The sequence below is a fragment of the Lissotriton helveticus genome, chromosome 8 (assembly GCF_964261635.1).
Source record: "Lissotriton helveticus chromosome 8, aLisHel1.1, whole genome shotgun sequence".
NCBI classification, from domain to species: Eukaryota; Metazoa; Chordata; class Amphibia; order Caudata; family Salamandridae; genus Lissotriton; species Lissotriton helveticus.
In genome coordinates, this window is record NC_136069.1 from 816,794,934 (window position 1) to 816,821,803 (window position 26,870).

At 45.5% G+C, this 26,870-nt stretch overlaps 1 protein-coding gene across 2 annotated transcripts in view; it reads right to left on the reverse strand.

Annotated features, from left to right (window-relative positions):
- Positions 1-566: 566 nt before the first annotated feature.
- LOC144772934 (P2Y purinoceptor 8-like) overlaps positions 567-26,870 on the reverse strand; it is a 378,444-nt gene continuing 352,140 nt past the window's right edge. For both annotated transcript variants that reach the window (XM_078657632.1, XM_078657631.1), the window contains one exon: positions 567-3,637. In XM_078657632.1, the coding sequence (XP_078513758.1) occupies positions 2,492-3,574 (1,083 nt within the window). In that variant the 5' untranslated portion in view covers positions 3,575-3,637 and the 3' untranslated portion in view covers positions 567-2,491. The remainder of the gene's footprint in view (positions 3,638-26,870) is intronic.

A 26,870-nucleotide genomic window follows, 5' to 3' on the forward strand; every position in this document is an offset into this window, starting at 1 on the left:
CAGGCGATCTGCCTACTTACCGATATGCCCACGTTAGAAATTGCAATTGGACTGGGTACATTTTTGAAGGGTTTAAAAGAATTTGGAAGGGTGATTTCGAAGGAGGGGCACTGATCTTTTAAGTCGTCCTAAAGTTTTTATAAAATGTAAATTTTCAATTTTATTCTTTTAGCGATTATGAGATTTCTGTAAAAATAGGGTGCATTGTATGTTGTGTTTCTGAGGGCGCCACCCTCTTTTAACTCTTCAATAACAAGCATTGAATTTTATCTATTTAAGATGTTGTAGAAATTTGTCTGTTCGTACTTTTGTATTTTTATTTTGATCCTGATTGTGTGTATTCTGTACTGTTTAAAAGACCAAGGTCTAAATAAACAAGTTTCTCTCTCTCTCAGTTACTTACCACCATGGACTCTACTGTCTGCTTGTGAAATCTACCCGGCTACTGTACTCCCTACATTGGCTACCAATACAACCAAGACAGGCAGCAAGGTAAGGTGAATGTGCATTTGAGATTACAAATATATGATGACACTGAGACATGACTCATGCAAAGATGTATAAAACATAACATTTACAAGGGTTTATTAAGGTATTGTCCTTTTGACATTTACATAAAAACTATACAGAAAAGACCACAAGAATACACATAAATGTATTACCTATTTAACTGAATCACAATGTTGCCAACGAAGTTGTGACATTGTTCACATACAGTAGAACTGTACAGGTTTGACAATGTGAGGGACACCATATCTGAAATGAGGGAACCTACTCCTGGTCCTCTACAGGGGCTTCTGAACATTACCAATGCAATGATCCATTGGAAGGGATTGAATGTCACCTCTCTGGAGAAGAAAGATGTGCATCTTAAGTAAATAGAAGACTGCATATGTCCCTTGCTATAAAGAATGGTTGAAACAATCCCACTTACAAGAGATGAGCACGAATAATGTGGGTACCGCAGTTAGATCACACACAATTCGCTGCCAGTGTTACATTAGACGTTTAAGGGCTTTGTGAAAATGTAAAAAATTAGGCACAGATTATGGGTGTGCTAAGTTTTTTCAACCCCTTCGCATACCCGTTTGCGCAGGGGTTGATAATGGTATTCTGAGTTGGGCGTAGTTTACTGCAATTTATGATTTTTTGGGATATCTGGTTTGCATATTCACAAGCATTTTATTACCCAGAGGCAACTAAATATTACCTGATTGAATAGCCTACAACAGGCAAATGCAGGAATTAATTGGGCCTCTAAGGAGAGCACATACACTAATTAATGTTGAAACCTTGGTGAAACCTGCAAAGAATATTTGGGTTAGCTTGTCGCCCATTGTAAGCTGAGAGAAAAGGTTCCTTCAAAATGTCTGGTCTCTGTCACAAAATGTGTGTTCTGCATGTATTGTGGATTTGCATGCTATTTATACAGGTGTGCAGCATACAAGTTAATTATATATGAATCAGGACAAGCAGCAGAATCCATACCCCTATGGAGTTCGAACAGAAGCGGGCAGTATGCATAAATAGTGTATTTATTTACAATGAATCTTAATGGATGAAATCCATAGGCAGCTACGGCAAAACAAACGTTTAAGGCATAGACAAAGTGGGCAATTTCCCATGGTCCCAACCTTCCAAGCAGCCCCATTGGAAAGTACACTTTCACTCCATTTAACCTCTGCATATTGTACTTCTCTACCTAAACATCTCTCCTCTCTGCTTACCTTTACCTCTCTGGACAGTGGCTGGGGACCTGTGCAAGGCATTTTTCAACAGTTTGTGTGGCCCTGATAAAGTTCAATACATCATTTAGTATTGTATGCCATAGTGCATGCTTGAATGAGCAGGTAAAAAGTGATAACATTTGATTTTTTTGTTCAGGGGCCCCTAAAATACGTCTTACCCGGGGTACCCAAAAGTCTTAAGATTAGATTTCATAAAAGTTTCCACCCTGAATGCTTCACTAGTACATTCAGAAGTTCATTGTCAGGTCAGGGTGTTTGACACTTGAAGGATGCAAACAATTGCTTGTGTTCTGTCAGGAGGGAAGCAGACCTAGCAGTTCAAGCTGGACTGTTTCTTCTGGTGCAGGTGGAAGTTTGATTTGCATAAGGCGAGTCTCTGGAGTGAAGAAGTGGGAAAAAAATGACGAACTGGAATGTGGGCCAAGTAATTAGCAGAAATTAGAATAACTCCGTTCTTTTCTTTTGCTTTGAGAGTAAACATAAACACACTGAGCAATGGAAGGTACAAACTAAGGAACATGTCTATTCGAACAGACTTCTACCTCAGTTCACAAGGAATACTTGATGTCTCCCACCTACTCTCTTACATATAGTTGGGATGATGTCTGCTGCAGCAATTTATTGTACTGATGCTCTTGACGTTCACCACAAAAGTTGTCGCTGACATGATATTTTAATGCTGAGCACTGCTCCTTTTTCTATCTTTAAATATCAAATGCCCTTATGTTGGTGGACCACTGAAGTCAGAACACACTTTCTTGCCTTTTTAAAAGGGATTTGCTCCTTGATGGTAATCCATCGCCATTCCCACTTGAACCAGTCAGTGACCGGCTTGACCTAGAGAAGAAACTTCCACTTCTAACCTCTGTTTCTTCAATGGATGTTTTTTGCCTCAGCACTTCCCTAAATTTTTTTCGGAACTCTTTGGAAGCAAAATAGTAAATAAATGGATCCAGGCAGCTACTGAGGCAACTGATGGTGAGGGTCAGTTTGTAGATGTGGTAATAGCTCTTATTGTAGAACAATCGACAAATCATGTGAAGGAGAAGGATGAAGTTATTGGGAGCAAAGCATAAGACGAACACCAAGAGGACTACGATAGCCAGTTTAATTGATCTTCTCTTCTGTCCGTTGCCATACCTGTTCGAGGTCTGGATCAGCTTTCGGATTATACAGATGTAGCAAACCACTGTCACAATGAACGGAATGAGGAACAGGAAAACAAACAATGCAATGAGGAATGCGGCCCAAGATTGGACATTTGGCAGCATGTCCCACTTCAGAACATCAAAGCAGGTGATGATGCCTAAACTTTTCACTTCGTATGTAAGATCGGTGCTCTCCATTGGATATAGTACAATTAGCAGCACTGCCCATATTCCTAAGCAGGTGGCAATGGCATACCTTTTTTTGCTCCACTTGGTTGCATGCATGGGATAGACCACACCGATGCAGCGTTCTATGCTGATGCAAGTCATGGTGAGGATGGACGAATACATATTGGTGTAGAACAAGACAGTTACCAGATTACAAAGGTTTTTTCCAAATATCCAGTTGTTTTTTTGAAAATGATAGGCAATCTGGAAGGGTAGCACAGAAGCCACTGTGAGGTCTGTGATGCTGAGGTTGATCAGGAAGATGACCGAAGGGGTCTTTGGTTTAGTGTGGAAACATAGCAGCCAGAGGGAAAATGTATTGCCTGGGATGCTAATGATGACCACGAAGGTGTATACCAGAGGCAAAATGGTGGTAATATGGGTGTTTTGAAGCATTTCCATTGTTTCATTGTCCAGAACCTTGGGTGATGATCCATTCAAATTCATCATGGCTCAAAATGTTGCGGAGTCAAGACGTCTTGTTTACCCAATTAGAAATATTTCAGTTTTAATCTAGGCAAAAACAAAGGAGAAAATTAAATCTTCAGCAAACAAATTTCTACAAATGTAAGGGATGACAGCCACACAAGCGTTGTTTTCATTTTTGAACCAATGCTTTAGCAAATTTTAAACTTCCACCAAACTCAAATTATGCAATGTTTCTAGAATTTGTTGGAGTAGCACAAAAATATTCTCTGACTTCAAGAAACCCAAAATTTCAAGCATTGTAGACATGGTAGCTCGGATCCATCAACTCCTTCTACAGCAGTCAGTGAAACCTGTAGGTGAGGGGTTTGAAGCATGATAGGGCTCACTCAGCCATGGAGGCTTTTATGGGAAATAAAGTGCCACTAAACAACGAAAAACAGTACCGGTAAATTATTTGCCAATAGACAATTTAGTATTTAGTATAAACTGTTCATATTATTATCAACAAATAAATTGCGTTAAGACATTAATAGAAATGTAATCTTTTTTAGTAAACTATACGAAGCAGAGCACACACAGATCAGCCATGTTAACGCAAATTGTAAGGTATCAATCCAGATTTTTGACTATTTTAAAGCAGTTTCTGACAACTTTTCAAATTTGCCAATATGAGGCAGTGAGCTTTATTTCATTGACCAAGAGTGGATACATTTCTGCGTAACCTGGATCAAACATTTGGGGCATATACTGTGCTGATAGCAATACAGAGCTTTGGAAATTCCTCTAACATAACAAAACATAACATAACATATTACCACTCACTTAAGTAAGATGCTATTTGAAGGGGTGCCAAGAATATTCAATCTGTAGGTTCTACCCCAAAGTGACCTATGTGTTTCTCCAACCTCAGACTACCTTATTAAAACAGCCCTTTTACTAATCCCACAGTGATCAGTAAAATGAATTGATTTGCTGTGGAAATAAAGCAGCCATCTTGGCTTTATACGAGCATTACTTTGAATAGTGCTGTTTGTGAATTCCAACAATGTGAACTGCTGTACGTGTCTTCTGTTTCCAACTTTAGAGTCTTAATGATACTTATATGACTTGTTTTGCTAGTAATTTGTTTTTATTAACAAGTATAATTCCTAACGTTTTCACTGTCTCCAAGTTAACATGTTTGTGAAAGTGTTACTGCTCAAAGTTCATTCATAGACTGTGTAATAAAATTGTTTTTTACCACATCAGTGCATGTATTCAACTTCTTAGAGTGTCTGACATTTATTTCATCAGCTATTATTTCAATGGAAGATGCATAGATTATATTCTGTGCTAGTCCTAGACACTATTTTCTGAGGGAGTCCAAGTATTTTGCAGTCCTATAGATATCATAAAAAATAAGCAAACAAATGGGGTGGGCTGTTTTGCCAGTATCGCAATCCTTTATGCGCCCTGGGGGAGAATTTTTTCCATTTTATCTGGTAGTGAGCACGCAGATAGAGTTAGGTTCCTTGAATGCATCTATGGTAAAATTAAAATGAGCTAACTCCATGGGCAATTGTTAGTAAATCTTGGGGGTAATGGAGTGTCTGAGATGTTTTCAAAACGTACTAAGGGGCAGATGTATGAAGCTCAAATGGGTTCGCAAACATCGAAATTCGCAGAATTTCAGCGTCTGCGAACTCTTTTTCGCTAAATGGTATGTATGTAGCATATTTGAGTGCAAAATAAGGAATCGCAAATTTGCGATTCCTTATTTTGCTATTGCATTGAAGGAATCACAAATTTTGCGATTCCTTAAATGCAATGTATGAAGCACCCAAGTTGTGCGATTTCTCATTAAGAAATCGCAAATTTCCACTAACTTGAAGTTGGTGGTAATTTGTGATTTCTTTCACAAAAGCACTTTTTTGCATTTGTGAAGGTGCCATGTGGCGCACATACATGCCCTTAGGGCATGTATGTGCGCCATATGCGCACACATGTGAATTTCAGGGGTGCATTAGGGTGTCCTTATGACACCCTTGCACCCTTGAAATTATTCTCAATTTGCGATTCTCAAATTGCGAATCGCAAATTGAGAATAACTTCACATTCATTCCTATGGGCCCCCTGGCCCATAGAAATGAATGGGAAATTATTCCTTAATTGCGATTCGCAATTTGCGAATCGCAATTAAGGAATTTTAAGAAATCGAAAAAAAAATAAGATTTTCTACATACATACCAATTTGCAAATCTCAAATAACGATTTCTAAAAAATCGCTATTTGAGATTCGCAAATCTGGATGTTGATACATCTGCCCCTACATTTTTTACCAATTACCAAAAAAAAAACTATTACAGTTGAAGGATAAATCATATATGACACCAAAGAAAACACACATGACAGATTAAATGTTTAAAAGTTAAGGGCAATAATGGAAGATTGAAAATATGCAATCATCAATGGATAGGGTGCATCTGATTAATGTTATTTACCTTGAATGGGGTATCCGAGAGTTCAGACGCCTATTCCTATTCAACATGTTTAGACACCCATGTGAGACTAGTTGAAGACTTAGGGGCAGATTTATGAAGGCCTTGCGCCAAGGTGCGTCACTTTTTCCCATGTTAAAAATGACGCACCGGCGGCGCAAGGCCTTCATAAATCTGCCCCTTATTACTTAGTGTGTGCAGAACACATAAAAACAGGAAAGAAACAGGAGATATGAAAAATTTCTCCTCATTGGGCATCCCTAACACCACCACTGGGGATGGCATTAGATTCTGACGCATTCCCAGGTTTACAATTTCTCATAAATCTGGGAAAGCTTCGGATTCCATGAGTGTTGCATGAGAACACCCACAGTAACAACAATGGAATGCTCTTTTCATGCAGTGTTCTGCGGGAAAGAGTTTCATATTTACAAGGCAATGAAAAGCCACATACAGTGGCTTTCTGTGGCCTTGTAAATAAGCCAGGGCACATTGCGCCAACTGAATTACAAAAAATAATTTTCCGGTGCTGCTAAGGGCCTCATAAACAAGGTCCGAAAAGTGTGGCATTTCGAAATGAAGTGTGATGAAATGACAAGAAAGAATGAGTAGAATAACACAAAAAATGATGCATGTTACATGCAAGGATCAGTAGTTGAAGAAAAAGCATAACTCTTCCATTAAAAGTAATGAGAAAACCAAAATCCAATGTTAGTCTACTTGATGTGGGAAATTAAGACCCTGGCGGTGTAAAAGTTGGAGGCTCAGGTCATGGTCCAAGCTTTCTGTAGAAAAATGTATGCCAGTGTCTTTGTGGTACTGAGACTGAAATATCTTTGATGTCATAAATGGTGACATTGAGTGAACATACCTTTACCTACATTTAAAGAGTCTCTTTGTTTGCCTTGGGTTCAAGGATCACAAGAATCACAAGGAGATATAAATCCAGAGTATGGGGGAGCTCCATAGTATGAGGAGCGAGACCATGGTGCAAGGGGAAATATTGGTTCATGTCCTCTGAGACGGTGATATACGAAAGGAGACTGCTGCCCAAAAAAATCATGACAACAAAATAAGTTGTTCCCAAACCTTTTAGAACCACAATCCACTTTTTAGAACGATAAAAGATTGTGGCCCACCTACCTTCAATTCTCGAACTTGAGCATTGTGTTGTAGTGCACTGTCATTTACTGACTGCACATTTTTATTGAAAAGGGCAGTAACTTTGCACAGACATACAGTTTTACTGATACAACTATATAGGATAAAGCACTCAGATAACATGTGGTAATGGTTCTTTGAATATCATTTTGCTCCTATTAAATGTCGATTTCCAGCACACTTTAGGATTACAAAAAAGTGTACTTCATTTTGCTTTCCTAGCTGCTGAATGCACATGGTTAATTTACAGGTATTTACATTTTCTTGTGCGTTGCAAAAAACGGCATCCTGAGACTGTCACATAATTCACGTAAAAACTCCTCTCACTTTGCAGTCAGAGTAAGAGAAGTAAACACCAATCCAGTGTTGGAAGAATAAGCAGCAACTTGTCAGAATAATTAGCCTAACATTTGACCTTTGTTATTGAACCATGGCAAATGTGACAACATAAACACAGAATTTAAAGACATCTTTATTTATTGCTCAGACTTTCCAGACTCACCAAAATTTGGCTCAAAACACAGTTTGGGTAATACTGGACTAGTGTGGAAGGTGGAAAGTAAACCTTGTAAGACTCGGGGAGTCACGCCAAGTACTCGTATTATCCTCATTTGCCTTTTATACCTTGAGTATATGTTTTTGATAATCGTTGTAATGTTTTCCTTCAATCCTCCATGCTGCCTGTGAAGTTCTTGAAGTCATACATTATCAGCAGGAGAAGCACGAAAGTCGTAGCAAGAAGAGCTCGAAGAAGGTGGGCTACATCAGTTGAATGGTCTGACTGTAGACCTGAACTTTTGTTAATAGTGGGACAAATGCTAAGATACAGCTAAGACAGTCATTTTCAGGGTGGCTCAACACCTCTTCCCTGTCCTCTAGGCCAGTAGCAGCTGGCACGAACTGGGGGTGGTGAGGCAGGTGGGGGGGGAGGGATTTAAAAAATGTAATTTATCTTACCTCCTTGCCATGTCTTCCTTGGCAGAGCCTCCTCGTCATGCCGACCAGAACAACAGGAAGCACCCAGGCTGAGGCTTCAATGAGCCAATCTCAATGCAGCTCTGTGATTGGTCTGAGCATCGAAGTTCGGTGCTCAGCCAGGGAATGGGGGCCTGGGCATGTTCTCCATGCAGGCTGTATTGCAGCCTGCGTGGAGAACAAGGAAAGTGCCCATGAATGTTTGGCCGGCCCGAGAGGGTTGGTAAAATATTCATGGGCTCTTAGGTAGGGCAAACCACCCCTCCCCGCCCTATGCTCTGTCAGTAAAGCAGCCCCGGAACGCACTGCCTGGCAAAGCTGCTGTGTCCACAAAAAGGAAAAAATAAAATGAGAATAACTTTCAGTTATTCTCATTTGATTTTTCTTTACATTGCTGAAAAGCAGTGGGGCAACGCCCCTTCACCTTAGCGGAGGAGCCACCACTGCTCTAGGCATGAATTGCTTCTAAGGAGCTCTCAGCAGAGGCCATGGCTTCCACTTCTCTGGCAGAGGACCACACAACCTAATGCTTTCTGTGTATCCAATGGTGCAGCAGTTGCAAAGATGAAAAAGAGATTTGAAGAGTAGGTGCCATGTGGTTTTGACCTCTTTCAGGTGAAATTTTTGTTTCTGAAGAACTAACTGCCCTGGCAAAATGGGAGTTTTCAATCAGTGCACAGGGCATCAGCCCCATGGTGGTGGACCACCTTCCAAATTTCCGACTGCAGAGCAATCAGAGGCCCTGCCACCTGAAGCCTCACACATTACCCCTTCTAAATGGGGTGGACAAACTACAAGTTTTACAGGGCAGGAGCCCGAACCCACTCCGCAATGTTCTAAGTGAGACCATAAGGGTCAACTTTTAGAAAAGCTTTGTAACTCTGTGTTAGAATTGGGAGTCGCTAATTAGCAATGGTATACACCTTTGTCCGAATAGGCTGCCTTGCTTCTAGTTAGGGTAAGGGCTACACTTCTAAAATAACCCATCTCACCCCTTGGTAGCTTGGAAGAAGCAGACAGGCTTATCTGAGAGGCAGTGTGTAAAGCATTTGTGAAGACATACAGTAATACAGTGAAAACACTACAAATAGACACCAATTCAGTTTAGAAAAATATGTAATATTTACTAGACTTAACACAAGACCAAACAACAAAAATCCTCAATACTGTAATCAAAATAATTCTTTCAAATGGTAGAAATAGCTAAGTTCACTTTAGATTGTAAATGCGACACTTTACTCTCAAAGTATCTGGAATGCGTAACACATAACAAACAAAAGGATTGCAGGGAAGGTGATGCGCTGTTCATTACACTCAGGGGTGTGGATGCGTCGGTTCCTTACTGCTGCGCAGGGGAGTTGAGGCTCGCTTCCTTACTGTGTGGGAAGTTGACGCGCCGGATCCGATGCGATGCAACAAAATGGCGTCATGGTTATGGTGCGACAACGTAGATGCGATGCGTGCACGCCCGACGGCCATGCGGAGACTCAGTGAACTTCTGAGCCGCGACAGGCCCTGTGACACGGCTCTCGGGTGATGTGACGATGACCTCTGCGGCAGCAGCGCGCTTCTCCGGTGATGTGACATGCCTCACTGATGCGATGGTGACAGCAGCAGTGGTGCACGCTTACTCGGCGATGGGACGACAACTGCTGCGGCGGCGAAACGCTTCTCCTTTGTTGAGTCGCGCTTCCAGCTCCAAGCAACACACAGTCACTTAGAAGGGCCAGCACAACAGCAGGCACTTCAATTGTCAGCAAGGGAATTCATGGGGGAGCTGGTGGTGAAGTCGTGTATCCCTGAGACTTCAGGCATGAGGCAAGAACAGTTAAAGCCCTTGGAGATTTTATTTTTCTTCAAGATGATGAAAGCACACTCAGTCCTTTTCCTCCTCTCTTTGGCAATGAAGCAAGCACTGCAGGCCAACCCCCAAACAGCACACCGCACAGGGGTAGTCTCCTCCTTCAGTTTCCCGGTTTTCTCCTCAGCAAAGGTTTGTCTTGATTCCCAGAAGTGATCTAAAGTTCTAGTGTCTGTGTCCCTCTTTTTATACACATAAATCCTTTGTCTCTAAAGGCAGAGAGTATCTGTACCTAGTCCAAACCATTTCTGGGTGCACTCTGCCAGTGCACAACTTCTTCCTTTGTCAGTGTGGGTCAGGGTCATCAGACGCACCACAGGAGGTGGAGCCAACATGGGAGGCAGGCAAAGCCCTATTCAGGCCCAGGTGCTACTCCTCCCACCACTCCCAATGCGGATAGGTCTATTCAGCATAGTGCTGACTCACCCTGACTCCTGGAGCCACCCCAGCCCCTGTCACTCACAAACCAGACATGGAATACACAAAACTAGCAGAGGCAGGCCGGATGGTTAAGAAAGCAAATACAACTTTTAAAAAGTAGGTATTTGCTTTCTTAACCATCCAGCCTGCCTCTGCTAGGTTTGTGTATTCCATGTCTGGTTTGTGAATGTTAAAACCAACTTCACTAAAAGATGTATTTTATCATTCTGATTTTAGGCATACTAAATTTGTTTTCTTACCATGTCCCCTGGGTCAGTTAGGATTACAAGATGTTGTAATCAAACTGCCCATTCTGGCCTTTGGGAACAGGTAGCCTTGCAATACTGAAAAATGAAATTGGCTGTAATTCACTATCGGGACCTGCCACACACATCAGGACATGTCCTACCTTTTACATACAATGCAACCTGCCCATGGAGGTACTTTGGGCCTACCTTAAGGGTGACAAACATGTAGAAAAAGGAAAGTTTAGGGACTGGCAAGTGTGTGCACTTGTCAAGTCAACATGGCATCCCCAGACTGCATGCAGGTTCTGCAATAGCAGGCCTGAGCCATAGTTTACAAGCTGCTCCGTGGGTGGCACAATCAGTGCAGCAAGTCCACCAGCGGCATTTGATTTACAGGCCCTGGGCACACGCGGTGCACTGTGCTAGCGTCTGACAAGTAAACCAAATAAGCCAATCAAGGAGTCACTAATCCATTACAATATTTTACAATAGGGAGCACTTGCACTTTGGCACTGATTAGCAGTGGAAAAGTATCCAAAGCATCTAGACCAGCAAAAACATAGCAAAACATAGGAGGCAACAGTGGAAAAAAAGGAAGTGAGACCCATGCCAAGGGTACCAGGTCTAGCACGTGTCCCCTCCAGCTGAAATATGGGGAGAACTACCCTACCACTTGGGAGTTCTCATCACTAAGGTGGAAAAATCTGGACAGACCATCAGCATTGGCGTGTTCTGTACAAGGGCGGTGTTCCACCGTGAAGTCCATCCCCTGCAGGGGAAATGGGCCACCTCAACAGCTTTGGATTCTCACCCCTCATCTGCATCAACCATCTGAGTGGCTTGTGGTCTGTCTGAACCCGGGAGTGAGTCCCAAACAAGTATGGTCTCAACTTCTTCAGTGCCCAGGCCACAGCAAATGCCTCACTCTCAATTTCACTCCACCTCTGTTCCTGTGGAAGTAACCTCCTACGGATGAAGGCTACAGGTTGGTCTAGGGCCTCCTCATTTATCTGTGAAAGAACAGCCCCTACACCATGCTCTGAAGTATCTGTTTGTAAAAATCAACTCTTTTGAGAAGTCGGGTGCCAGGAGCACAGGCACCGTGCACATGGCAGTCTTCAGGGCATCAAAAGCTTTCTGACAGGTGTCAGTCCAGTTCGCTTTCTTGGGCTGCTTCCTGCAAGTCAGCTCTGTCAAGGGTGAAACAATGCTGCCATACCCCTTGGCAAACCTTCTGTAGTACCGGGTGAGTCCTAAGAAGGCTTTCACCACTGTCTGCGTTTTGGGGGCTCCCAAACCAGGATGGTCTCAATCTTGGGCTGTAGGGGCAACCCTGGCCACTCCCAACCTGGTGTCCCAAGTACACCACAGAACTCTTCCTGATCTGGCTCTTACTCGCCTTGATCGTGAGGCCTGCTCTACGCAGTACCATCAACGCTTCCCAGAGGTGACGCAGATGCTCTTTCCAACTGCCACAGAATACTGCTTTGTCATCCACGTAGGCAGCACTGAAATCTTCCAGTCCAGCCAACACAGGTTGACCAACCTCTAAAAGGTGGCAGGGGCATTTTTCATTACAAAGGGCATAACCCGGAATTGGTAGTACCCATCTGGTGTCAAGAATGCTGACCTCTCCTTTGCCCCATCAGTCAAGGCGATCTGCTAGTACCCAGATGTCAAATCAAACGTTCTGAGGTACAGGCAGCCCCTAACAGATCAATGACCTCATCAGCTCTGGGGATGGGGTGGCATCAGTCCTGGTGACTAAATTGAGTCCTCGGTAGTCCACAAAGAACCAGAGTTCGGGCACGGCACCAGGCGTGGCAGCCTTTGGGACCCAGACAACTGGGCTGGTCCAAGGGCTGTTAGAGGACTCCATCATCCCCAATGCAAACATCTTTGAGACCTACTCCTTGATGCAGGTTCTCAGCCTGTCAGTCAGTCTGTAAGACTTGTGCTTAACAGGAGCACTGTCCCAGTTGGGGACAATCCTCCTGCTGCTCAGGGGTAAGGGAGTTAGAGAGGTTCACATCCTATACTTACCCATCTTTCTCCATGACACGCAGGAGGTCAGGAAGAGGCTCAGTCTCTTCTTCCATTCCAGCATCTGTGGCTAGGAGCATGGCCACTTTGGACCTCTGCAAGTGGGGCTTCAGGGTGTTTACATGCAGGACCAGCAAAGGGTTCCTAGGAGACAACAGTCCACCAAGTAGGTGACATCATTCTTGCGCTTCACCACCTCAAAGGGTCTGGTCCACTTATCTTGGAGCACACAGGGCTCCACTGGGGCCATGACCCACACTTTCTGATCAGGCTGAAGCTCAATCAGAGTGACATTCTGATCATACCACTGCTTCATCTCCTCCTGGCGGGCTTCCAGATTCACCTTAATGAGTTGCCCGAAACGCCGGGTTTGGTTTCGGAAGGCCGGCATCTAGCTATATAGATCCTAGGAAGGTTTCATGGGAGCTTCCTCCCAGCCTTCCTTTACCAAACTCAGAGGTCCTCTTACTGGGTGTCCATAGAGAAGTTCAAAGGGGCTGAACCCTAGGGACTTCTGTGGCACCTCTCCGTAAGCAAAGAGAAGGCATGGCAAGAGGATGTCTCACTTACACCTCATGGGCTCCTCAAGACCCATAATCATGCCTTTAAGGGTCCTGTTGAATCACTCAACTAGCCCATTACCTTGGGGGTGGTAAGGAGTGGTGAACTTATACAATATACCGCACTCCTGCCACAGGGACTTCATATACTTGGAAATGAAGTTTCTTGGTCTGACACCACCTCTCTGAGGAACCCCACATGGGATAAAATCCCCATCAATGCACAACTCAGCATGGGGGCCATCACTGACCGGAGAGGGATGGCTTCCAGGTACCGTGTGGCATGGTCCACCAAGACCAGGATGAACCTCTTGCCCATGGCTGTCTTGGGATCCAGAGGCCCCACAAAGTCAATGCCCACCCTTTCAAAGGGGGTACTGACCACAGGGAATGGCTGGAGAGGAGCCTTGTGCTTCCTCCTACTCTTTCCACTTGCCTGGCAAGGTTGGCAGATCCTGCAATGAGTGTCTGAACTATTGCGCATCTGGGGACAATAAAAGTGGGTGACAAGGCGTTCAAAGGTTTTGTACTGCCCCTAATGTCCTGCTAAAGGCACATCATGAGCCAGCCCCAGTAGGAAGGCTCTGAAGTGCTGGGGTACTACCAGCACACGGGCTGACCCAGGCTCAGCAACCTTAGGCTCACTATACAGGAGACCATTCTCCCTGTTGAGCCAATGTGATCCAGACTGATCACCTGCTGCCTGGTTTGTGGCCTGTTGCTGCAAACCCACAAGAGAAGGGCACTTGTTCTGCTCCTCACAGAACTCTTCCCTGGAGGGACCTCTTTCTTGCTACCAATGGGTTAGCTCAGACAGGTCTCCCAGTTCAGCAACTTGCTCCCCTGTAGGTTCCAGGGCATCCCCATCAAGGTCTGCCTCCTCCTGGACCGTGGGAGCTTCAGGAGCTGGTTTCTCGTGCCCCCTAACTCTTTTCATTAAGGCAAGTACCTGGGCCACTCTCTCAGGATCCAGGTCCTCTTGAACAACCTTACTGGCTGCCATTGACCGAGTGGTCACACATGCCCACTCAGGCAGACCCAACATCTCCCAATGAGACTTTCTCTCCACCTTAGCCCACGGGGAGCTTTCCAATTTGTTGCCCAACAGACAGTCAAAAAGCATGGCTGGCCTCACAGCTACTTGATGGGTACCTGAGACCCCCCACACTCAAAGGGATCCTGGGCCACCTCACAGTGGCTCTCAGACTTGTCAGTGGCAACTACATGGAAGTTCGCTAGGGGAATTACATGCTCCTTAGACACTAGCCGATAACCGTCAGCTGTCATACTGGCTCTGGTATCTCTTAGAGCCTCCACCCTCTGGCCATTGATGGTCACACACTGCCAGTATTTTTTTGTGTTATCAGGTAGCTGGGATCTGGGGACCATCTCCCAGTCTCCTAAAGAGACAAGGGACATCTCTGCGGGACCCCACCCACCTTGGGCACCCATCTCCTCCCCCAGGGCTATACTAGCCATCTGCCAGGGTGGTGCACTAATGGGTTCAGTTTTCCCATACAGGGGACGATTAGTATCATAAGAGCAGTGGCCCACTTGACCACACTTAAAACAGGTCTTGGGCCCCCTGCAAAGAGGCTTACCTGTCAGGGCCCTGCCTTCTTCTCAGGGAAGGCTGGGAACTCTTCCATTGATTCCCTAGGGGATTACTTTGGGGCCCTTTCTGGAACTCCCTCTGTTTACCCTTATCCCCTCACTCCTCTGCTGGGGACCCTGCCCACCTTTGGCGAAGTCTCCCACATGACCCTTGTGGACCCGGGTGCTCACCCAGCAGTCCGCCTCCTCCTCAAGCTTCCTAGGATTAGTCAGATTACTACCTATCAGGTGCTGACGTAGCTCTGGAAAACAATTATTGGACAAGTGCTCCAATGCAAACAAATCATAGAGCGCCTCATAATTATCCACTTTGCTACCCTTCACCCAACCATCCAATGGTCTGCAAAAGAAAGACAATTATTCCACCCATGTGGTAGACTCCAGTTTCTTGCAATTCATAAACCTTTGTCTGTACAATCCTGGGGTCAAACATATCTGGATATATTTGGATATTAAGGCTCACTTCATGTGGGCATAGGACACCTGCTCCTCTGTAGGTAAATCTAACAAGGTGTCCCGCCCATCACTAGCAAAGCGGCCCCACAACCCCGCTCCCCAATCCTTCTCAGGGACCTGGTGGGCCAACATTGCAGCTTCATTAGCTCCAAACCATTGACCAATATCCTGTTTGTGGAAATCCTTGGCTACTTCTTTGGGGATGTTGGCCCTTGCTTCTACATGCACTGGTGGTGCACTGCCACCAGAGGGAGGAACCTCTAAACTTTTGCCTTCATGTTCCAATTCCCTCAACACTCTCTCATGTTCAAAATACATTTTATTTTCCTCTCAGGCTAAATTCTTCATTACTAATACCATCCCAACTTCTATTTTATTGCTCTCTATGTGCTTCTGACCATCTATTTTGAGCTTGGCAAGCTCCAACGTACGCACTCTCTCCCTCTTCCTGTCCTCCCTCTCTCCTGGGGACAGGCCCTTGGAAGAAACACTGCTGCCCGCCCTGGAAGGTACTTTCTCCCCGGTTGGGCCCAATGGCCCCTCAAGCTGCCCTGCCCCTCTAAATTCTCTGCCTCCTTCACCAGCTCTTCAGGATGCTCACTGGCATTCCTAGATTCTACCCAGGTCCTCAGCGCCTTTTGGTATTCCACTTTCCTGGTGAGGCCTTTCAAAGAGATTTTACATTTCTTGCACGGAACCTTGAGGTTTGTCACAGTGTAGGTATCAATCCTCTCCTCTTTCAATTCAATGTCTACAGATGCGATGGATGTTGGCTTACTCTTGGAAGAAACACTGGCAGTTCTCAAGAATCAAAAAATAGAAAAGAAGTTCCCAGGAAAAAAGTTCTACCAAAATGTATGTGGTCGTGTTATGGTCTACACTCACTAGTAGTGTACACCAATCACTGTATGTGAGTCACAAATGCAAGTCCAAATCCCCACCGCTGACCACCAATGTTAGAGTTGGGGGTCTCTAGTTGGCAATGGTATACACCTTTGTCTAAATAGAGACCCTTGCTTCTAGTCAGGATAAGGGGCTACACTAAATAACCCCTGCTCACCCCCTTGGTAGCTTTGCATGAGCAGACAGGCTTATCTCAGCGGCAGTGTGTAAAGCATTTGTGAACAAATACAGTAATACAGTGAAAACACTACAAATGGACACCACACCAGTTTAGAAAAATAAGTAATCTTTACTAGACTTAACACAAGACCAAACGACAAAAATCCACAATACTGTAATTAAAATAAGTCTTTAAAATGGTAGAAATAGCTTAGTTCACTTTAGATTATAAATGCAACATTTTACTCTCAAAGTACCTGGAATGCATAACGCAAAACAAACAAAAGGGTTGCAGGGAAGGTGATGTGCCGTTCCTTACACTCAGGGGAGTGGATGCGTCGGTTCCTTACTGCTGCGCAGAGGAGTTAAGGCTTGCTTCCTTACTGTGTGGGGAGTTGACGTGCCGGTTTCTTACTGCAATTCGATGCGATGACGCTCCAGTGCGATGCGACAAAATGGCATCTTGGTTATGGTGCGACAACGTAGATGCAATGCGTGCACGCCGGATGGTTGTGCGGTGACTCAGTGAACTTCTGAGCCGCGACAGGCCCTGCAACATGCTTCTCCGGTGATGCAACGACTACCTCTGCGGCGGCAGCCCGCTTCTCCGGTGATGCAACGCTCCTCGGTGATGCAATGGTGACAGCGGCGGCACGCTTACTCGGCGATGCAACGGGAACTGCTGTGGCGGCGACGCGCTTCTTCTTTGTTGAGTCGTGCTTCTAGCTCCCAGCAACACGCAGTCTCTTAGAAGGCCCAGAACAACAGCAGGCACTTCAATTCCCAGTAAGGGAAGTCAGGGGGAGCTGGTGGTAAAGTCTTGTATCCCTGAGACTTCAGGCAGGAGGCAAGCACAGTTCAAGCCCTTGGAGATTCTTCTTCAAGATGATGAAAACACACTCAGTCCTTTTTCTCCTCACTTTGGCAACGAAGCAACCACTGCAGGCCAACCCCCAACCCCCAAACAGCACACAGCGCAACGGTATTCTCCTCCTTCAGTTTCCTGGTTCTTCTCCTCAGCAAAGGCTTGTCTTGATTCCCAGAAGTGATATAAAGTTCTGGGGTCTGGGTCCTTCTTTTCATACACACAAATCCTTTGTCTCTGACGGCAAAGGGTGTCTGTACCTAGTCCAAACCAGTTCTGGGTGCACTCTGCCAGTGCACAACTTCTTCCGTTGTCAGTGTGGGCCAGAGTCATCAGACGCACCGCAGCAGGTGGAGCGAGCATTGTGGAAGACAGGCACAGACCTATTCAGGCCCAGGTGCTACTCCTCCCACCACTCCCAATGCAGATAGGTCTATTCAGCACAATGCTGACTCCTGGAGCCACCACAGCCCCTGTCACTCACAAACCAGACATGGAATATACAAACCTAGCAGAGGCAGGCTGGATGGTTAGGCAAGAAAATACCTACTTTCTAAAAGGGGTATTTTTAAACACAGAATGTTAAAACCAACTTCACTAAAAGATGTATTTTATCATTCTGAGTTCAGGCATACTAAATGTGTTTTCCTACCATGTACCCCGGGTCAGTTAGGATTACAAGATGTTATAATCAAACTGCCCATTCTGGCCTATGAGAACAGATAGCCTTGCAATAGTGAAAAACAAAAGTGGCTGTAATTCATTATCAGGACATGCCACACACATCAGGGCATATCCTACCTTTTATATACATGGGGGTACCTTGGGGTGACTAACATGTAGACAAGGGAAGGTTTAGGGACTGGCAAGTGTATGCACTTGCCAAGTCGACATTGCAGTCCCAGACTACATATAGATCCTGCAATGGCAGGCCTGAGCCATAGTTTACAAGCTGCTCCGGTGGGTGGCACAATCAGTGCTACAAGCCCACCAACAGCATTTGATTTACAGGCTCTGGGCACATGTGGTGCACTTTACTTGGGTCTGACAAGTAAACCAAAAAAGCCAATCATGGAGTCACTAATCCATTACAATACTTTACAATAGGGAGCACTTGCACGTTGGCCCTGATTAGCAGTGGCAAAGTGTCCAAAGCATTTAGACCAGCAAAAACATAGCAAAACATAGGAAGCAACAGCAGAAAAAAGGAAAGGGAGACCCAAGCCAAGGGAGCCAGGTCTAACACTCTGTTTCCTGCTTACGAAATGGTCCCTAAACTTTCAAGAAAAACTTCATAGGCACCATTGAAAGGTTTGAAGACTTCCTGCAACCCCATTTCAGTGCCACACCATATATGGTTCAATCTGGTTCCCAGGATGTGTCTGTAGATAGCCGCACTAGCTTCCTTTATTCACAAGGCCCTGTTCTCTCCCGACTCACAGAGGGGACGTTTCACATGGCAGGCACAAGAAATATTTTGTTATAAGTGGTCATTGGCTTTCCTCGGAGGAGCCTCAGTTTTGTCTGTTTCCAGTCATAGCAGACGAGTACTAGAAGGGCAAGAAAGCATCTCTGGTAGTGCCTATACCCCTCATCATTGGGGGGTCAGGAAGAAGCAAGTACACTTAACAGACTTGTTTTACAGACTAATTCTGTATTACTTTAATGCTAAAATACTTTAGTATTTTTCCCTTTGCTTTCACTCCTTTCATCAAGTCATTTTCTACTTTATTTTTAAATACTCCAATTCACAGATTAAATCCACCTTAATCAAAGATTTAGATGATCTTATTTTGTGTGGAATATTTGTGTCGGACGTGTAGATCCGCAGGATAATTCACTATAAAAGATGAAAAAACTGTTTCCATGAGGATAATACCGAACAAGAAAATAGAAGTAATTACAGGTAAAGTGTCTAGGTGAGTACATGGTTTGTGTCTTTGCAATGTTCTTTTCCATGCTAAATTAAGGTGGATGGTTGAGAGGAAAATATCTGACAAATGCTTTAACTGGATTTTAGTTTTTAAATGTGCAAAATGTGAAAATATATAAACAGTGAGCAAATACAAATCATTAAAGACAAGACAGTTATTATGAAGTTCAGATAATGGAGTATACTTTGCAAGTTAAAGTAATGTTGGCATTTTACCTTATATTTAGAGATTGTTTTATGCTTACTTTAATGTATTCAGAACATTTGTATTTGAAAATGAATGGTCGACTACCCATTAAGTCTGCAATGAAGGGATATAGTGAGGGTCATTTTAGCTCCATTTATTTTTAACAGTTTTTTAAAACTGTTTAGATCAATGTTGTTTGATGCAATTTATCTGAGGTTTTAGTATGTATTGTTGCTGCTATGCATGGAGCTGTAGATTTTCTGATTTACTGTTGTTGGATGTGTTGTACACTTTTATGATTTTTACCATAAAGTTTAATGAGCTGATCAGAATAGTCAGGTATGCGCCAGTTCGCTATTGATTACAGAGAGTAGTTCAAGTTCAATTTCAGTGACTTCAAAGTCCACTTGTCCCACGCTGTATGAGGTTGCTTTCAAAACTTGTAAATACACTCTGTACAGCAATTGTAAATATTTTGTGAACATGAGTGCTGAGTGGTATCCAGTACCCCTGTAAACCTCCAAATGACAGTCATGCTGTCCTCTTACACTCCACTGCTCATCTCCCTTTCTTTCTACATCGCCCACACTTTCTTTTCTTTTTCTTCGCCTGTTAATTATTCCACTGTATTATTTAAACTATTTGTTCCTCTCTTCTCCTGTTTATCTTTCCCTACAAATCTCATCTTCTTGCTTCTAATTCTAGCTCTGTTTTCTTTTGCTTTTCCAGCAGAAGTGCTACGCTCAGAGCTCTCCTCTGCCTAGTTTCTCTGCCACAACCCCTCCTTCAACAGGGCTGGCTGTCCTGTTGGTGACCAGTCCAAGCAGTAGGAAGCGAGAGGGCATCACAAGATCACGAGGACCAGCACATTTTTCTCCCATTTTTGCCCAGTGCTTAATTGGAGGATATACTTGCAGGTGGGGTCCACCAGCATTCGTTTTGAGGACCGGCACTTTCTTGTCCTTGTCAGACTCTGACCCAGAGAAAGAGAGAGAAAAACAAAACGTAAGAATGGAGAAGGAAGAGGAATACAGAAAAAAGTGGCAAAGGAGGAAAGCAGGGATGAACAAGAACCCACAAGAGTGAATACAGGAGCAGGGAGTGTATGGTGTGGAATAAATAGACATGAGGGAGAATCAAGTTTAGGCAGCCTTGGTATTCAGCAGTCCTTACATTCGTCAGCACCAGGCTGCGAGCTTACGAGAAAAACTTTGGGCACTGGCACATATTTGACAAATTAAGCACTGCAGTTTTGTCCATGTGCCAGAAGAGACTCAAGAGTGGAGGGTGTCGTGTCCCTAATGAAATGAGGACAGACACAGGTATATATTCAAGAGCTTTATTCTGCACATCTTATCATACCCCTGTCCCTACTCTAACTAACTTCATCCTGTCTACGCTCCTCCTCTTCCCTTCACCCCAGCTAGCTCTGCCCCCCTAACTACTAGACTGCTAACTACATGACATCTCCCCCTTTTTTAACAAAACGATACAAACAGTGTTTTAACCATCTCTTCAATGAGTCTCTTTGGCGGCTGGATATCACGACGTGGCCGCAAAGACGTGGTCCCGGTAAACTCACCAGGCAAGGGTTCATTTGGCTGACCTCTGTCTTCTGGGTCACCATGGTCAGGTTCTTCAAGTGCGAGGGTATCAATCATACTCATCAGAGGTCCTTTCGTGTTTCGAGGACACTTCTTGAAATGAGATTATGTTCCTGGTCATTCTTCGTTGGTCAGATTCCGCAGATAGCATGGTGCCCTTCTGTTGGGTAACCAGCAAGGGTTCATCTCGGAATCGACAATCAGTCTTTCTCTGTTGATCCTGTTTGACAAAGACGTAGTCTCCTTCATGCACGGATGGAGATCTCGCTCTCCTCTTGGCATCTGCATATGATTTCATTTTGTCTTTGTTACGTTTGTCAGTCACTGCCATCTCTTGGTGGCTGCGGATTGGCGACACGGCTTGCAAGGCCCCTTCCCACGTTGGGATGCGATTCCTCATCGGGCGCCCTAGCATGAGGGTCGCTGGGCATTGTCCGGTGGTCGAATGTGGAGTTGTCCTATAAGCTCTGAGGACTTCATTCAGGGCGACTTGCAGGTCCTTTTTCTCAGCCGTGGCCTGCTGAAATGTCTTTTTGATCGTAGCCATGAATCTTTCGATGGTGCCATTAGCTTGTGGCCAGAGAGGTGTAGTTTTCCTGTGCCTGAAGTCCATGTGTTTTGCAAATGCACTGAATTCGTGTCCATTGAATGGGGGTCCATTGTCCGTTTTCACCTCTTTGGGGACACCCCATGTTGCAAACACTTCATCTAACACTTTGAGAGTGCAAGAGGCACTTGTGGATGACACTATTTGTGCAATAGGAAATCTTGAATATTCGTCAATTATGGCGACCACATATTTTCCAGACTGCAACGGTCCGTAGAAGTCCATGGCAATTTCTTGCCATACTCCACGGGGCAGGGTGGTCATTTGTAGTGGTGCTGGTGGATTACCTTTGTTGGTCAACTGGCATAGATGACAATCTTTCAGAGTAGACTCTACCATCCGGTCAAGGAAAGGAAACCAGACGCGTTCCCGGAGAGCTCGCTTCGTTGATATTACTCCCCTATGGCCTTCATGGGCCAGATTGACAACTCCCTGCCGTAGTTGACTAGGAATCACAATTCGTTAACCTCTTAGTATGACTCCATCGGTGGTAACCGACAATTCATCACAGACGTGCCGGAATGCTTGTATCTCTTGCCTGACAGTTGGGTCTGTGACATCTTCTTGAGGGTCATGTCTCCACCGATTAGTCTGAATTCGGCGGAGTACTATCTGCAAGACGGCATCTTGTGCGGTGACCTCACGAATGACTTTCATGGGAATAGCGGGTGGCAGTGCTTGATCGGCCACAAAGTGGATGTACTCCTCAGCGATCGATGGTGTGGATTCTGATGATGGATGAGGGTGGTGGGACATGTAGTCAGCCGTGTTCTCTGCCTTCCCCGGTTTGTGAACAATGGTGAAAGTGTATTCCTGAAGTCTGAGACCCCATCTCTCAATCCTTGGAGGCATTTTAGATCTTGGGTTGCTGTAGATGGTGACCAGCGCCTGATGATCGGTGATCAAGGTAAAGTGCTTGCCGTACACAAAGACATGAAAGTGTTCACATGCCCACACCACTGCTAGACTTTCCTTTTCTGGCTGCGAATACTTCTTCTCAGGATCAGACAGACTGCGACTGGCATAGGCAACGATACGTCTCTGGTCAGAGCCATTCTCATACTGTGCTAAGATGGCCCCCAGCCCAACGGGGCTGGCGTCCACGGTGATCTCAGTCTTCCGTTGAGGGTTGAAGTATGAGAGGCTGTCGGCCGATTCCACTGCCCGCTTGATATCTCTGAACGCCTGTTCACACTGAGGGGTCCAGTCAAACGGTTGGCCAAGTTTAGTCAGGATCCAAAGAGGATGACTGATGGTCGCATAGTCCCGGATGTAGCGGGCACAGTAGCTGGCCATCCCTAAGAACGATCTCAAGTCACTGACGTCTTGTGGGCTCTTGGTGTTGTTCAGGGCCGCAATCTTATCCGGATCAGGCTTCATACCTGCGTCTGAGAAAATGTGGCCAAAGAATTTCAAAGTGGCCTGGTGGAACCCACACTTTTCCCTGTTCAATGTCAAGTTCGCATCCAGCAGGGCATGACAGACGCGATCAAGTGCGATGTCATGCTCAGGAACATCCGACCCATACACAAGGATGTCGTCGCTGTAATTCAGAGTGTTGGGGATGTGTTGAATGATTTGTCGGATCGCCTCCTGAAAAATCTCTGCTGCAGATGAGACACCAAAACTCAGTCTTTTGTACCTAAAAAGTCCTAGGTGAGTTGCAAATGTTGTGATGTAGCGAGATTTGGCGTCTAATTCTAGCTGGTGGTAGCCTTTGTTTAAGTCCAGCTTCGAGAATACCTTTGCGCCATTCAATGCAGCGATCATGTCGCTCAGATGTGGTCCAGGGTGGCGCTCCCTTTCAATCGCAGTGTTGGCTAGACGCATGTCAACGCACAGTCTCACCTTGTTGGGAGTCCCTTTCTTGGGTACAATGACCACCGGCGACACCCATGGGGTTGGACCATCCGTGCGTTCTATGATGTCTGCAGACAGGAGTTCTTGAAGTTCGTCCTCGACGGCACTTTGAAGATGAAATGAAACACCTCGAGGGTGCTGTGCTACAGGTTTGATCTGTTCATTGATGTGCAGATGTATTTGACACCCTTTCAGCTTCCCCAGGCCTTGAAACAGCTTGGGAAACTTGCTGACGCAGTCCTGGTTGTCGCTGACTTTAAATAGAATTTCAACCAGACGAAGACGCTCCGCAGTGGGGAAGCTGAGCAGACAGTCGGCTTCAGGTCCTTTGATGATGTGTATGACTGCTGGTATGGTAATATTGTCATGAGTGAGCGTTGTGGGGAATTTGCCCAACAAAGGGAGTGGCTTTTTGGACATCCACGTGAAAACACGGACTGGTGCAAAAGTTAATGGGGGCTTCGGAGTCATTTTCTCATATTCTGTAACTGGAATGTAGTTCAGTGAAGCCCCGCTGTCCATTACAAATTTGGTGTCATGGTTCCCTACTTTAATGTCTAAGCGTGGATACTTTTTGAGTTGATCAGGATCTGCAATCATGTTCAAGTATTCTACGGTGTAATCCGAATCCCTGGATGATGATGATCTCGAGTCCCAGGACGGAGATCTGCGCTCCCATCGAGATCTGCGTGATTCTCGGCTGGAGTGTGATGAGCCTGGGGACATCGTGGACCTTCCTTGCACAGCTCGTATGTGATGCTTTCTTGTGTCGGAACGAGACGACCTCGCTGTCTCACTTCGTCTCTCCTTGTGATAGTCTCCGCACATTGCTTCAAAGTGGTTCGACCGCCCACATTTCATGCATCGCTGACCCATGGCAGGACATGTGTCTACATGAGGATAGTCATATCCACACCGGTAACATCTTTTTGTCCGTTCTGGTTTTCGGTCCCTTCTCCCAGATTCTCTCTTCCTGTAGTCCGGGCGCTGTTGGCGAGATGACGGTCTCGGTCTCCATTGTTTCTCCTGCGAGTACTTTCGTCCACTGCTTTTTGCTTGGACGCGGTGCGCCTGCTCATGACTTACACTGTGTCCTGTTTCAATGGTGGTGGCGTGCTCTTCAGCCTGATCATAGACACGAGTCATTTCTTCGATCTCATCTAATCCATGTGGTTTTCTCAGCAGCCGCCTCCTGAGAGTTTCTGAGTGACAACCGGTTATGATTTGCGATTTGATGGCGGCATCAGGCGAGAAAGTCTCAAATTCACAGTGTCTCGACAGCCGCCGTAGTCGGGTGATGAACGCGCTCATTGCCTCATCTTTTCCTTGACGCGCTTGGTGAAATGCATGACGTTCATAGTCCACATTCCTTTTATGAAGGAATTTCTTGTTTAACGCCTCACGTACTTTGTCATAAGTTCCAGCATCTGCGGGTGGAAGGTCTTTGATTATTTTGCTTATTTCTCGACCTGCTAGGTTGCGGAGGGCAATCAACTTTTCTTTGTCTACTGTTACTTTGGATCCCTCGATGTAATCTTCGAAGTCTTCTAGCCATTCTTGCCACTTGGGGCCCATGCTCCCTCCAGTGGTCAGGGTCAGAGGTTCTGGAGCTCGCAGGTGTGATCCTCCCGTGATGGTGGGCTTGGCTTCATTACGCTGTGATGAGTTGTCGGGGGTCACCATTGTGTCCTTATTTGCTTCTCACTCTTTCCTTTGCATGTGCTTGTTTTTTTTTCTTCTTCGCCACTGCTTGTTTATTTGTTCTTGCCAATGCTTGTTTGCTTCTTATCGCCAAGGCTTGTTTATTTGACTTTGGCAATGCTACTTGATATTGCTGTGTGCCTGACTTCAAAATGGCCGCTTCAAAATTGAACAGGGATGTCCTGCCCGGTTGCCTGACTCAAAGATGCTATCTGCATGCACTACTTTCTCTCTGTTCACTCTACCCCAGCTCCTTCTCTCGGGACTCACCGGCAGTCGATCTCAGGGGAAGCACACTTCGGGTTTACTTCTCTTCAGCATCTGCCACAGTCAGGTGAGGTCGGGGTGGGCTCCCGCCTTACTTTGCTAGGTCCCGCGTTTCTATCGGCGACAGCGTGCTGAAACTCACGCATCGGGCGTGAGGTTTCCGACATCGGGGGCCACTCGAGCTCCGATTTCACCGCGCTCGGCGGCGCTTGCCAGCGGACCTTCGTGGGACAGCGTCCCCTACACCGGGGCACTTTTCCTTCGTTCTGGGGTGCTGGGCAGAGTCGGAGTGGGCTCCCGACTTCTGTTCTTTCGGCGCTCACCAGACTTGCACGCTTCCAGGGTGAGTCGCATTTTGGCGCGAACGGCTTCCCTTTCTTCGAGCGGTTCAGCGCTCGTTGCTTCGGCCCCTTCTTGTCTCCCTCCTAGTCTCTGGAGGGGCAGGGTCACCTGCTGCTGGCCTCTCTGCTCAGGCGGCAGCTTCGCTTCACTCGGCAGCGTTTCCTCGTCTCGACGCTGCATGGGACAGGGTGCTCTCGTGGGGTTCTGTGGGCAGTGGAATTGCTGATCCCACCCTCGTCGCCAGTTGTCGTGTCCCTAATCAAATGAGGACAGACACAGGTATATATTCAAGTGCTTTATTCTGCACGTCGTATCATACCCCTGTCCCTACTCTAACTAACTTCATCCTGTCTACGCTCCTCCTCTTCCCTTCACCCCAGCTAGCTCCGCCCCCCTAACTACTAGACTACTAACTACATTACAGAGGGGAGAGGAAATAGAAAAGGGAATCCTCACTGGTGAAAAGTAGCGCTCTACAAATCTACTGACTGATTGAATGATTGATTGAGAAATTGGACTTCTGGGTGTCCCCTCTTGAAGCCCGGAGAGTGGCAGCCATAAAGAGCATTTATATTGTTAGGGCAGATTTAGCCGCTCCAACCGTACTCTGTCATGCCTGACTCTTATTCTGTGTTGCTGTGCTCATTGTGGTTGGGGTTGGTTGGCCTCGTTGTCAGTATCATGCTGCCTAGCTTGGTGTGGCACCACAGGGATGTGGTTCAGCATGAGGTTGTGACCAAGTAGTCCATGTCCATGGTGGTATGATGCAGAATTGAAGTGTGTGATGTGCTCCAGTCAACCTGTGACTCCCTGACCTGAGTAAGGCTTTGTTGCCAATGTATCCGTATATAGTTGTTTGTCGTTTGTAAGTAATTTTCTATTACTTCTCCTACAGTACAGGCACTGTGGGCCCGATTCACAGAACTAACTTAAGACAAAATCCTAAACTTACTACTATTTTGGTATTCACAGAAGGCACTTACTCATTTTGGTATTCACAGAATGCACTTACTCATTTCGGTATTCACAGAAGTTAGGAGTCCTAACTTTAGGAATCTTAAATGCCTTCTGTGA